The following is a 15,034-nucleotide window of genomic DNA, read 5'->3' on the forward strand; positions in this document are numbered from 1 at the left end:
CATATTTGGTATGATATATATAATAATAGTTCAATGCTTTTTAACTACTCTTCGAACTTGACCTTGTACCATTGTTAGTGTGGGGAAAAATGTATAGTGGACAGCTTCATATTTATATGTACATCAGTGTGTAATTGAAAGTAATTGAGAAGTAATTGGAATTACGTGCCTTTTTTGAAAGTAATTAATTAAATTACCATTACATGTAATTGAAAATTTGGCCAATTACACATTACTTTCAATTACATCAAAATTTGTTATTAATTACACTCAATTACCATTACAAATTACCATTACCCCATCCCTGGGCGTAACATTTTCTTAGATGAATTTAATGCCTGGATGGTCTCGTTGTTTGATTGAATCACATAGCCAGGTAGAGAAACTTAAAACCCAATTTTTGCAGAAAAAAAGTCTTAAATTAATTTAAATTAGACATCTGAGCACCAGAGTTGTAAGAAATAAAGCAGTCAAACAATTTTGAGACTTATATTAAGACAAAACCATGATGTTTACAGACAGATATGGTGATTTAATCCAAAATGGTTGGAAACCCCACATCCATTCCCCCCAAAAAATAAATTTCATTTGCAGGGGGTGTAAAATGTTGATGAAATCATCAATGACTGGTCAGTATAATTTCATTAGTATGTAATATCCATCAATAATTGTAACAAAACAAATAATTCAACTGTTTTATTTAAACATGTACAACCAACACATTATTAACTCTATTGTTAATGTTAAACAGTATACATGTACCTATATTAAAAACAAATGTGTTTGCAGTATTGTAACAAATATAAACTTACCAGTAATCACTAAAAGCATTGATCTGGCTGAAAATATTTCCAAATGAATGCTTTAAAAAAGAAGAAGATAAAATACAGGTAACGGGACTAAAATGTAAAAGCATAAAATAATTTAAAAGCACTATTTTTGCATACAGTATATAAAAATAATGTACAGCTGTCAAGACGAGTTAAAAATATACAAGAAATACATGTACAATGTAATAGGGCACAGGTATTTGATACTACAAGACATTTGAAAATATTTTGTTATTGGTATTAAAAAATAACATCTTGTAAGTCCAGTCAAGTCAAGTCATTTGATACATGTACATTACTGCATACAGTATTAATACAATATTACTCGAGGTGATATGAATAAAAATAAAATAAAACTGCAGCTATATTTAAATTTCATTATTGGTATATCATGTCTATAAGAATGAAACAAAATATGTGAATCAAACTATGTATTTGGTCCATAAAATGCAATAAATAAGTAACAAAATAACATAATCAAAGTACTGAAGTACTGACGGGAGTTGATTTTATCGATTATCATTTATTCAAAATCAAATATGTGATTTTGCATGACAAGAAGTATCGGTAATCGAAATGTATGGATCCAGGCAAGATTGAACTCTTGTCTTGTTCAACCAAACGCTCGGCTGTCTCCGTTTAATTCCGACAAGCAAGAGAGACTCTGTTTTGTCGGATATTAACAGAGACAGCCAAGCGTCTGGTTGAACGAGACAACATTGATCTAGCGTAGGAATACATACGACTTAATATATATATATCTAATATCTAAACTGAAATATCTTAACTGTTTGTACAATTTAAAATCTTACTATTTTCATGGTATTAAGTTTTCTTGAAAAACAATGCTTCAGAATATACAACATCGAATTTATCGATTATTTTCAAGAACTAAGTGTTGTCTGCGGTATTGATTTGTGCTTTGGTCCAAACACTGTTTCACTTTCGCTTTGCCCGAGTAAGTGCATAGGAGAGTTGATTAAAATCAACTCCCAAAAATGTTTCATGTGTCAAGTCTTTGACACCAAAAAATATAAGTAATATATTTGACCCATGAAATGAGGTCAGTTTATATAATTACGGTACATGTACTGAAAACAGAAGACAATACATGTATTCAGTTAGAGTTTCCATATCTGAGTCATGGCTAGCATTTTGTTTGACATGATGTAGCTTAAAGTATTAATTACAATTTCACATGTGATTAGTTTGTGGGTTTGGTTTTCCCAATGTAATACACAGTTGTACCGGTAATGTATTTGATGTTCTTGTGCAATATATACATGTGTGTCAGTTGCGACAAATCAGAAGAAATGTTTAAGCTCAATACATTTACTATACAATGAATGATATTCACAATACATATCCCATATTCATGCACAAGTACGATTATTGGTTTAATAACATGTTGGGGAGACAGTTTTTACCTGTCATAATGCACTTTAGCTAGTAGTCTTTGTATACAATCAATTTTAATACCAGCCAGGCGAAATAACAGAGCCAAAATTGATTACATTTGTTGAATACCATAATAGGCAGCAGATACTGCCTGGTTTGTTTCCATGCGTTTTTTCATCAACTCCATCTTACGAGACGCTCCATATAATTTGCTTGATGACTGTGCCTGATTCTGATGTAGAACGGTTGTGTCAAGATCAGAAAAACCACAAGCCCTCAAACTTGAGCCTTTCTGTGAATCAAGAAGAAAAGAGATATCTTATAGTTCCTAGTACATGAACCGGTATCTTTTTGTGGCTCATCTGAGCTAAAAGCTCAAGCGAACTTTGTTGTCCAGCATCCTTCTACAAACTTTTTACTTTTTCCAGTTCTTCTCACGAACCACTGGGCAACATTTAAATCAAAATTGGCCCATAGCATTCTTGGGTGAAAGGAATTAAAGTCTGTCAGAATAACGTTTTGCTTCCAAAAGCTTTAAAGTAATTTTCAGGATATTGTTTATTCATACCATAAAGCTGAGTTGATAAAAAAAAATTTGCAATTGATGCTCAGATGAGCATTATGGCCTTTGAGCCTCTTATATTATATGCATCATCTATGTTTGAAGGATCAAGTGTTTAAGAGAGTTTTTTCATCAAGGCTGGGCTTTGATAAAAGAAGGTTGACTATCAATTAATTAAATACATCAGGTTCTTTAATCTTTTTATCTCGTAACCCAATGAAATTGTAACAGGATAGGTTACATTTGGTGCTGTGACCAGGATTGTAATAATGGACCAGGCCAGAATAAATATATCATGTGCTGAAATTTGAATGATAAGAAAATCATTTACCCATGAAATAATTTCTGTTTAGACCAAAATATTGGACAACCTACAGAATGAGGTTTAAAAAAAAGGACGTTGAAATAAATAAGAAAAAATCAATATACACACCTTAATGGTATGCAGTTTTACAATGTTTGTAAAATCTTTCTCAATAGTGTTCAAAGGGTCTCCTTAAACCAGACATGAATTCATAGATATGCATTATTTCCCTTTTATCTCCGATTACCGACCCTATCTTTCTTGACCAGTATATATATAACCCCAATGGTAGTAGAGTGATTGAAACTAATATGGAGACAAAATGCTTTTATGAATTCGTGTCGGCTTTAAGACCGGCTTTAATACTAACCCTTTCCTTGTGAAGCTTGTTTACGACGCTAGACAATGTTTTGCTCTCCTCCATAAAGGCCACTTTGTCCTCCTTTTGTTTAAGATTTCGAGAGCCTTTGGATATCATGAGTTTATTGGATAATCTGACAAAAAAGATGACAAATATTGTAATAATTAGTTACCTTACAATATAACTGTAATACATAAGGTATTAGGTAAATTGATCAACTTGTGCATGGCAAAGCTTTTGACTTACAAGTGTGAGCGGGCATTTTCTAGGTCGCCTTTGCTGGCCAGATAAGCGGTTTTCTGTACTGCTGCCGTTCCGACAACACTTACATTCATGGCCTACAAACGAAGATTTCAAATTGAATTTAAAACTTGATAAACCACACATTATGATAACATATTGTATATCCAGTAATTTTCGCAATGATCTAATTTTCGCTTTTTTCGCGAATCTTTCAAATCACAAAATATTGAATACACAGAAATTATATTCTGTATTATTTTCCATAAGAAACTTTTTGAATAGCAAAAAGTGACTGGCGCAAATTAAAAATGCTACACATATTCGCTATTTTCGCGAATTTTGTGACATGCAAAAAAAAGGGGTACACGGGACATGTATCACAATATCATCTTCAGATAACTTATTCTACATCGCAAATTTGCTTCGACTCTCAACTGAATTTATGTACAGATTAAGTCCAATCTGATCTTGGAAAACAATTAGTTGTTATACCCCCGTAAACAAAGTTTTCTGGGGTGTTGTCTGTCCATCTGTTTCTCACAATGAATAGTAAAAATGAAACCATTGAATGAGCACACATAAACAGAATTATCATGGGTATTAATCTGTCTAAATCAATATTGTTTGTACAATTTGCTTTTTCCAAGTTCTCTGCAATATGAAATAATTTTCATGTAAAACTGATGCATGTATTAACATTGATATAGTGCCAGTTTGTAAATAAATGATAATGGCCAGTGGGTATCTGCAGGTATACCCAGCTGATTGGTTTATACATACCTCTTCCATGGCCTCTCTGCTATCTGTGGTTGATAAAGATTTGCTGATAGTTCTCAGCATTTTTCTGCCATCTTTTAATGTATAAGAGACCTGAACCTGTAGGGAAAACCAACTTAATAATTACCAGGTATTTGATGCATCTATGAGAGAGAGATATGAGAGAGAGAGAGCTGTAAACCAACTTTTTATTCGCATGCGAGAAATTTTTGCAAGGTTCGCGAAAGCCTCATTGTCGCAAATATTTCTTGCTGTGGAACAGTATATTTGCCATACAGTTGTAATAAAAAAAATAAACAGGTGTGGATAAGGATAGGTCGCAAAAATTAATCATCACAAACTGGTTGACATCTCGGGGATTCGCGAAATAAAGTCGTCAAGAATAATATTGGTTTACAGTATATTGAAACATTTGCCAGGTACCTGGATTGCTTACACCCAGGTATAAATGTAATTTTAGTTACGGTATAATTAATCATGTTTATTAGGTGTAATAAACCAGCACAGTAAAACATGCTTTAAAAATTACAAAATCTTGGGGTTTTTTTAGACGATTGCTTATTATAATATACATAAATTATATCATGTAAAATTGCTCCAATTTGTTCATTCACTTCCTCTTGGCATTTATTACTTTGCCAGCTGGGTGTATGTGTACTTGTTATTTTGTCTTTCAGAAAGTAACAAGGGGAAGAACTTAAAAAAATCTTATTGACTAACATGTATGTTATGCAGTACCATAATTATTATTTTTTACAATCTTAAAAATCCTCCTTACTTGAAATGGTATTTTTTCAATGTCCAATTTTTTTCCAGGATTTTTCAATTTATACACGAACGTCATGTCTGTATCTTTTGTAGCACTGCCGATTTCCTTCACTATCTTACTGCTTCCCTGCAAAATGTACCCTTATTAAAATATTGCATTTGCTGTGTAAGAGGAAATTCATATTTATACTATATAAACAACATTTTGGGAAAGTTCAAAGTAAAGTCAGTATTATAAAGCGGGGGGAAAAATATAAAGGTAATGTTTTTTTTCTGAATGTTTCAGCTATTCAAAATGTAGTTTGATAACGTTTACTACAAAAACATAGTAAAATTGACTTTAATGTCTAGGTGTATTACATTATTATTAATGAAGTATCTGATTACCAATGAAGTGTAAAAATAAAATCTAGAAGTATTATGAGATAATATTTGTGTTCCTCAAAAATTTGATACTGCTTACAAGCAAGATTGAGGGACAAAAATTATATTTCTATGCCAATAAAGATTTGCAAAAGGAAGAGAACTCCAGGAAAACCAATGCAAGTTTCTATTAAGTCTTTCTTATACAGGTATGCTCTATTGCCAAATGTTATTTTTCTCTACAGTTTTATTCGTTTTTGCAAATTTTGCCTTCAGTTTCACTTGCAGAAAATTGATTTTTTTTTCCATTTAAACATGAATTATAAAAGAATTAACATACCTTTGGAAACCTGGGATCATCAACTTCCAGCTCAGGATGGAGAAAGAGTGTAATAGTCACATAGGTAGCAATGATGTAATTCTGTGAGATGAGTCGAAGCTGGCGAGATATCTCCAAGGGGTTGAGCACATTGATGGTTCCCCCAGAAATCTCAGCACACTTGCTGACCTTTTCTAGTCCTGTCCTCTCTCCTTCCACGGCTAGGATAGAGATGGTTATATTCTTCTCTTTGGCATATTCTCCTGCCTTCCAAGTGGAGAGAGACAATATTATATAGAGGTAAGTTAATAATGAATAGTGAAATGCCATTGAAGGAAACCCATGGCCAGTCGTCTTGTTTATATACATCCTGTTCTAAACTTACACCAATTTGCTGAATTCTTGTTTTCATTTATTTAATACATGTACATGTAACTCATGCCTGAATTATTCCATCTTTGGAATCCCAAGGGTGTTTGGTCCATTCCGCTCTCCATATTAACATCTATGGGGAGCAGAGTGGAATGAAAATTGTGGAATGTATTATTAGATAGAGGGTATATATTTTTTACCATGAGAAAAATATATAACACCAGGTTCCTGTGTTCCAAAGCTGTTTTCTCAAAATCAGTTATGGTAATAACATGTTTATATATATATTAAGTTTAAAAGTTTGTATCTCATAGTAATTATCCACATGAAAGTAGGAGTTAGAGAACTATAAATATACAAGGAAAAGGGGTTTAATATTTGATAAAGTGGAAACTTTTTAAAATCAATACATGCTTTTCTTTTTGCCGTATTGGATTTCTATAAATTCAAAAGAATTAGCACATTGCCTACCTTTATATAGAAGTGGTTGCCTGACTCAACTCCACAGCTGCTCAGGCTTCCTATGCCCCCATTGGGGGCCCCATCAGTGCACAAGACTATTTCAGATCCCACTGAACCATTGACAATTCCCATGGCAACAGAGAGGGCGGGCCCAAGACTTGTACATCCTTTGGGCCTCAACATGTCAATTATGGTTTTCATTTTACTGGTTAAAGAAAAAAACAATTTTAATAGTTTTAATTTTGGTAACACATGCATGTAACAATTAATTTGATGTTTCAAAATCACTCTCCATAAATTTTAACCTACTTGGAATATATTTTATGAGCATCTATTTAAAATAAAATGATAAACTTTCTTTTTTTTTTCTTTAGCATTTGAGCTTGATTGCTTTGCAGATTTCTACATATATACTGGTACTAATTTTTTTTTTAAGATAACATATTTCATATCATTCTTTGTGTCTTGAAAGCCATACTCTTATGCAATTCTTGAATTTGGTAAGAATTTTACTGGGCTATACACAGTAATTGTAATTACTCATAAGACTCGCTGAGAGGTTTGATGTGGTGCTCCCTTGAATATTTCTCGCCGTATGAGAGTAGTGGATCAAACTCATTGTGGATATTGCTAGGAACTTCTTGTATGGTGTCACTTGTGCAGTCCCCGTAAACTTCCACTGCCGACTCAAACGTGATGAAAATTACTCGCCGCTCTGGATTTTCTAGGTGGAGACGCTCAATTTGTCTGAAGAAAAAGTTTAACCAAAATACCTATGTAACATACTGAAAATTATGCACAGTGTTATGATACATGATTACAAAATGACAACTCTCAAACTCTCTTTTTCTTAAATTCAAAGTGATGTGTCATGTTTTGAATAAGTTTACATTTTTCATTATTCAATTCTCCAAAATGATAAAATTATTTCTAAAAAAAATTGTTTCATTAATAACCTTCTCAGGGCCTCTTGTATAGCCTGAAGTCTTGTCACTTGGTCACCTCCAGAGGCAAGAATTCCATCTCTTTGTCTCTTCCACTCGGCTATTAAAATACATGTAATACGTGTAATTGAAATATTTAATATATTTAACATATCATTGACTTATAGATAACTGTATTGTACAGATATTTTTCATTTACTCCATGAGCAATTAAATTAGTTTTCTTTCATATATATTAAGTATTTAATTTGCTCCGAGTGAGATTTTCTGATTCTGATCAAAAGTTATCTGGCCCATATATAACTGTATATGATGTAATTATTTTTCATTCAACAAATTTCACAAACATTCATTAGTTTTTGACAAATTAAGGATTGTTTATAAAAACACAAAAACAAAAAGGGTGCGTCCAAATGACATCCTTTTTTATCAATGACAACATCACCCAAACAGAAAAAATAGCCTACGGGATCATATCAATGGCTTGTGTGTAAATCATGGTTTTGAGATGATTTCGGTATAGGAAAATTTCACATGCAAATGAGTTAATGGATCATGATTCTCGGGTGATCTGTTAAACTAAACAAATTGCAAGAAAACCATGGTCCTGGTATGATCTATTGTAACTAACAACTCATATCAAAACCATGGTTCTGGTATGATCTGTTGTGACTAACAACTCGTATCAAAACCATGGTCCTGGTATGATCTGTTGTGACTAACAACTCGTATCAAAACCATGGTTCTGGTATGATCTGTTGTGACTAACAACTCGTATCAAAACCATGGTCCTGGTATGATCTGTTGTAACTAACAACTCGTATCAAAACCATGATCCTTATATGACCTGTAACCTGTTAAAGGACAATTATACAATAATTTCTTAAAGAAAAAAATGACCACCTAATTAATATTTTGCAACAGACAAGTATATACTTTTAATATTTGAAATACATTGTCAATTACCAAATATGAAAAATAGTAGGCCTATACATATATGTCACATGAACTGTATCATTAAGCCAATATAATCTGAATTAGAACGCAGGATCAAAGTCTTCCATAATTTAGATGATAATTATACTGTTATTTCAAACTCTTCTAGCAATTATTACATGAATTGTTCAAATTAAAATATCATGTATGCATTTCAAAACCTAGCTGCAGGTCTGTAGCTCCCGGTCTGAACTAATGATACATGTACATCCATGCATTAGTTGCTTGCTTCACTTAATAAATCACTTGATAGTGTATTGTAAATTAGTCTTTATAAAATATTATTTACCTCAATTGAATAAGAATATATTCCCCCAAAATACTTCCATAAATTCACTTTATAAATATGCCAAGATAGAGCAAGATGCCCAACAATAACAAATTTTCCTGACATGTACATCACATTTAGGCTCCAAGATGAACATTCAAAATTTGCAACTCAACTTCCTGTTATGCAGAAATCTTAATTCTTAGTGGTCAGTTTATCTGGCAATTAACGAATCATTTCAAACGCATGCTCTGTTGCCTTCTAAGATAATAGCACATACCAGAATCACAAGAAAATCATAGCAGACTCAAAACCAAGAAACAAACCACATCAGGATCATACTTCCTTATTTGTCACCTATGATTTGGGTATGATTCATTTAATGGATCATGTCTAAATCATAGAACAAAATCATGAATTTGTGAGTTGGATATGATTTTTAAGTGATTTTGATATGATTTCTTAAGAAAATTTTTTGTTTGGGCAGTTTGATGAGAATATTCCTCATAACTACCACTGTACGGATCCCATTTTCTTAAATCTTCTCACTATTTAAAGAATCTTGAGTTGGTTTTCACCAGGGTATTCTTCATAATTCGTACTACTAAATCTGGTGTCGGTGTTTGAAAATACAGTTTTAAAACGAATGTGCCTGCACTCTTGTACGATTTCTTTTGAATAAAATTCATTCAGCTTTCTTCAATATGAAAAATTCACTTTGTCCAAATCATGACCTAAGGGTGTTCGGAGTTGAGCCAAAATGGAGGCTTATTTTAAAGCTCTTGACATCATAAATGTTAAAAAAATCATATATTAACAGAGCACTGCCTTTCATACAAACAATTGTGGTTCAGTTGAGTTAAAAATGATAACATTTTCTTTGCAAAGGATAGACATATTGAAATGAAATTTGGTATACACATTTATCATGATAATTTCAGGTCGAGTTCGATATTGGGTACGATCAAGCAATTTTCGACAGAGTTATGGTCCTTGGACTTAGAAAAATTTGAGTTATTTGCAGTTTCCGCTCATTTTCTTCGCAAAGGATAAACATATTGAAATGAAATTTGGTATACAGGTTTATCTTGATAATATCTAGGTCAAGTTCAATATTGGGTTGGATCGTGCAATTTTTGACAGAGTTATGCCCTTGGACTTAGAAAAATTTGAGTTATTTGCAGTTTCCGCTCATTTTCTTCGCATAGGATAAACATATTGAAATGAAATTTGGTATACAGGTTTATCATGATAATATCTAGGTCAAGATTGAGCAATTTTCGACAGAGTTCTGGCCCTTGGACTTAAAAAAATCAAGTTATTTGCAGTTTCTGCTTATTTTCTTCGCAGAGGGTGCACATATTAATATGAAATTTGGTATGCAGGTTTATTAAAATAATATCTAGGTCAAGTTTGATTTTGAGTATGATAGAGCAATATCCGACAGAGTTATGCCCCTTGAACTTAGAAAAATTCTAGATATTTGAAGTTTACGTTCATTTTCTTTCTGGATGTTTCCAAGGGAGGGGGCATAAGTGTTTCACAAACATCTCTTGTTTTGTTTTCAGTTCTACAGATGTCTATGTATATGATATCCCACTCACCCTGTAACTCTGGGAGTTGAGTGGTGCCTCCCATAGATCCACTAATGTCCAGACAGTATACAACATATCCACTTCCTGTTGTTGCTGGTTTCGTAGCCTTCGTTTTCTCAGCTTCTGCTCCCATGGCAACTTGTTCTTCTTGAGGTTCCGGAGCTGAAAGGGCATAATCAATGGTGTCTGCTTTGGGGATTTCCTCTTCTCTTACTTCAGTGGAGACATTTTCATGCCCACAAAACTCGCTAAATAATGCAGTATTAAAAATATTATTAGCATAGTACACAATTTTCAAAATGGTATAGCGAGAATATTTTTAAAAATAGCATGCGCCAATTTTTGATGTAATTTGGTATGCTGTAAACCAACTTTTAATCCCATGCGAGAAATTTTTGTGAGGTTGAAAAGAGCCCCTTTGTCTCGTTTCTTATCAAAACCAGTCCTGAAATGTTTCTGATACATGTATATTATTTTCCAGATAATATACATTTTAATCATGAAAAATACCTTGTAGTCAATGCAAACCTGTTTATTTGATTAGTAAATAATAAAATTGCAAATAAAGTCATCGCAAATAAAAGTTGATTTACAGTAGTTCTCCACTGTCAAAAACAAAAAAGCATGATTTGAAAATCTGCTAGGAATGAGTTTTGTGATTTTATGCAAATATTAATTCCTTGTGTTTAATTATGAATTTACAGTAATAATAAATTATAGCTACCATTTCCAGAGCAATTTGTCTCCATCCTGCTTTGTATCTGAAACACAGGACAGCACGACTTGGCATTTATCACAGTACACAGGATCGCCAGTAGCAACGTTATCCATCTGGTCAAGGTCTTTCATGGAAACCAAGATAACATTGGTGTCTGTTTTCTTGCACTTGATGGTTTTGGTACAGTTCTTAGCATGAGTCCTCCTGGGAGGAGCCGAGGCTCGCCTGTTTGGGATCCCCCTTTGTTGCTGCTGCTGTTGTTGGACAGGTAAGTCGTCCGTCGTGGTTGACCTCTGTCTCCGTGACCTTCCCCAGGTAAATATTCCACTCAGGGACGACATGAAGCTCCGGACTCTCGATTGTCTTCTAGAGCTATTCAAACTTCCCGAGTTACCTGCACCTAAAACCCGAATCATTTTAAACTATTAAGAAACTAGTCTTTTTTATATTTTGCATCATATAATGGTTTATATCCATTAATGTTTCCAATGATCTAATTTTTAGCTTTTCTCGTGATCATTTTTACATCGCAAAATATACAGTATGCAGAAATTTTATCTGGTATCAGAAGCTATTAGAAACTTTCTGAATCGTAAAAAAATGACTAACGCCTATAAAAAAAAAAAAGGTTCGCATTTCCTTCATTTTTGTAAATGTTGTGACACGGGGGAAAAAAATGAATATACGGTGTAAGTCAACATAAAAATTTGTTGATAAATGCAACTTACATAATTTCAAAAACTTAATAAACAGACTACATCTTTAACAAGAGCAGCTACTTTAGATAAAGATAAACACTCTTGGATTGTCAATCATTTAAAAAATTCTTCTTTTCAAAAACGTTTTACCTTTTTTAAACTGATCATGTTTTTTAAGTACCTGGAATTCCTTTTCCTGCTGCTCGTTTCTTTCCTTTCACTGTTATCATTTTACGGTAAGAATCCTCTATGGTTGGATCATAGTTATCAACAAACTGGTCAGAAACGTATCTGATGGTCAGAGCTGATTTACCCACTGCGCCTGATCCAAGCATTACTATCTGCGAAAAATTGAATAATTTTCAAAATGACTTTGTGTTATACAAAAATCAATGTATCACATTAATAATATCATTGTTGATATTTTGTAAAGAGATTACACAAATCTTTATTTGATCTTGATTGGTTCACAATGAACCTGTCATGAAAAATGAATAGATAATATTCAACTTGATCAACAGTTCTGCATGAATTTTCAAAAGCTGAGTAATATAATTATTTTGCCCTTATGAAAATACAATGTATTTGTGCTCCTCAGGATATGGATGCAAGGTCAAAATCCAAGAGTCTCTATGATAGAACTAATTACAAATTTATCAGTTTCAGATGTCCTCTGCGAGATCATAAAAATTAAGAATACATTGTATTTAGGTAAGAATGAACATAAGAGGACTAAAGATAATCAGTGATCTTACTTTTTGAGTAGATTTGTGGGTTGGAATTTCTAACACCAGTTTTTCAAACGCTTCCTTGACCCTGGTGCCAGTTTTTGCGGATGTCTCACAGAAAGGAATGCCCAGCTTATCAGCCACCTGCTGCCCCTCCTCATATGTCACCACTCGCTGGTCCTCCAAGTCGCATTTGTTTCCACAGAGAATCTGCCATTGATGTGCATGAATGTATTCAAAATGACCACTAAATTAAGAATTTTAATAAAATAAAATTAATTTTAAAAAATCTTGCTAGATTGCAGATGTAACTTTTACAGTGATCCATTTCTAATCTATATGCCTCTTAGATATTATTTTTAAAAAAAATTAAATGCAATAGATAATTTAAAAAAAATTCTTTTAATATGTATATATATATATTATTTATACTGTGTGATATCACCTTTCACTCATTTTGGATTATATATATATATATATATATATATATATATATATATATATATATATATATATATATATATATATATATATATATATATATATATATATATATATATATATATATATATATATATATATATATATATATATATTTAATACATAAGTTTACTAGTGTATTCATGATATTCACTAGTCACTGAATATAATTAGAACCTTGGACTTTGGGTACAGTAGGGTCAAACAGCAGTATGAGAAAGGCCTGTCTTAATTATTTCATTGCTGGCCAGCCAGCCATGGCTCTTTGATATCCATAAATTTTGAGCAGACTATATACACAAGTTATATATATACAATTGTATATATATTTTGCTCAAAACCAATGCGCATCATTATTACTAGTAACTTGTTTTGATGCAAGAAATAGATTGTTACGTTCCTATACCGAAAATCCAAGGTCATATATGTTTAAATGGTTCTAAGTAAAATCCTAAACTAATTACTGCAGCTGAGTTTTCCGAGTTAGCCAAATTCTGAACAAGGCTAAAAATGGCGACAGCTTCATCAAAGGAAGCTCGCTCAACGATGCTGTACACAATGAAAAACCCATCTCCTGATCTCATATAAGCATCTCTCACGGAGGAATACTCTTCCTGGCCGGCTGTGTCCAAAATGTCAAGGCAACATGTCTGTAAACCAGAATCAAATGAAAACCTTAAAAGAGCTGGTTTATTCCCACTTAGCCCACATTCTGAAATTCTCAATTCCCACCTGGCCAACATTTTTGCTAGCCAATTTAAGGGTTTTGAATCTCCAAAAATTGGGAGCAGACTGGACCAAAAATTACCCTAATGGCTAGCAAAGATTAGAACTTCTAACAATGGCATAGAGTGATCCAATAATTATATGGATGTTTTTCAGAGATAAATCAAAAGAGTCTGCAGAAAGATTATAATAATTATATATAAGCATGTAAAATCAATTAAGTTTGAAATGAATGTATACATACATGATTGTTTGTCACCTAGCTAGTACATGTATCTCAGAAGTGTTTCAGAGAGAAATTTAACATATTTATTCATCATTGTAGAACAATATTAATAATAACAAACCTCCTCATCTCCATTCTGAGGACTTGACTCCTCAATCTGTTCCTCGATATCATCCTCCTCAGGGATTTCATCTTCCTCTGTTTTGCCAACAAAAATGAGATCTCCACCAAATTCCATATTTACCTTTAATTACGAATGTCAGCTGAACTGCAAATTATAGTTATAATATCAGTTATCAATAATTAAGGGTACAGTCTGTAATGTTATCAGTATGTAGTGAAAGTACTAGAATTACCTCTCTTGCCCAATCGATTATCAATTTAACTACTATATAGGCCTATATTTATCATGTTTATACAGGCCATTAGAATATCTAAAAATTATTCCATTATTTTATTGCGCTATACCACAAGGTCATCTAATGACCGTTTGATTGCATATGCTATTGCAACTCTGATTATTGACCAATAACTTCTATAAATAAGTATTACAATTCAATATACAAGTTGTCAAAATTGTTCTGAAAGGCATTAGGCCTACTGTAGACGCGGCGTTTATTTGCAAAATTAATACTTGACAAATAATTTGAATCAATGTACCTTAATTAAGGCTTATTGTTTTATATATTCAAAACATAAGTTACGTATGACATTAACATGTCTTACCTGTAACAAGAAAATCTCTCGTTTCTATGAAAGCTGGTTTTCCCCATCGCCTGTATATATATAACTTTATAGATAAACACGCGTGCTGATTGGTTGATATAAATAATCAATCTAAAAATATAAATTACAATGGTTTTACAGGGGCGCGGATCAATATTTAACCACTGTAA

General features: G+C 32.6%; 1 protein-coding gene across 1 annotated transcript; it reads right to left on the reverse strand.

Moving 5' to 3' along the window:
• Positions 1-670: 670 nt before the first annotated feature.
• Positions 671-15,034, reverse strand: LOC128177891 (circularly permutated Ras protein 1-like). The gene is made up of 16 exons (XM_052844795.1): positions 14,865-15,034; positions 14,260-14,406; positions 13,651-13,836; positions 12,734-12,916; positions 12,160-12,319; positions 11,287-11,680; positions 10,572-10,810; positions 7,716-7,803; positions 7,300-7,506; positions 6,769-6,964; positions 5,947-6,192; positions 5,254-5,370; positions 4,479-4,574; positions 3,702-3,793; positions 3,465-3,588; positions 671-2,520 (listed from the first exon to the last, which is right to left on the reverse strand). The coding sequence occupies exons 2-16, from the start codon at positions 14,374-14,376 to the stop codon at positions 2,341-2,343; spliced, it is 2,625 nt and encodes an 874-aa protein (XP_052700755.1). The 5' UTR covers positions 14,377-14,406; positions 14,865-15,034; the 3' UTR covers positions 671-2,340.

This window comes from Crassostrea angulata, chromosome 3 (genome assembly GCF_025612915.1).
Source record: "Crassostrea angulata isolate pt1a10 chromosome 3, ASM2561291v2, whole genome shotgun sequence".
Classification (NCBI taxonomy): Eukaryota; Metazoa; Mollusca; class Bivalvia; order Ostreida; family Ostreidae; genus Magallana; species Magallana angulata.

Excerpts from the sequence above, each read along its gene's own strand:
- LOC128177891 (XM_052844795.1), bottom strand. The coding sequence starts at position 14,376 with ATGGAATTTGGTGGAGATCTCATTTTTGTTGGCAAAACAGAGGAAGAT. Across the intron at positions 12,917-13,650 it reads ACTCGGAAAACTCAGCTGCA|ATTCTCTGTGGAAACAAATG; the intron begins GTAATTAGTTTA and ends CATCAATGGCAG. Across the intron at positions 4,575-5,253 it reads TTGAAAAAATACCATTTCAA|GTTCAGGTCTCTTATACATT; the intron begins GTAAGGAGGATT and ends TTTTCCCTACAG.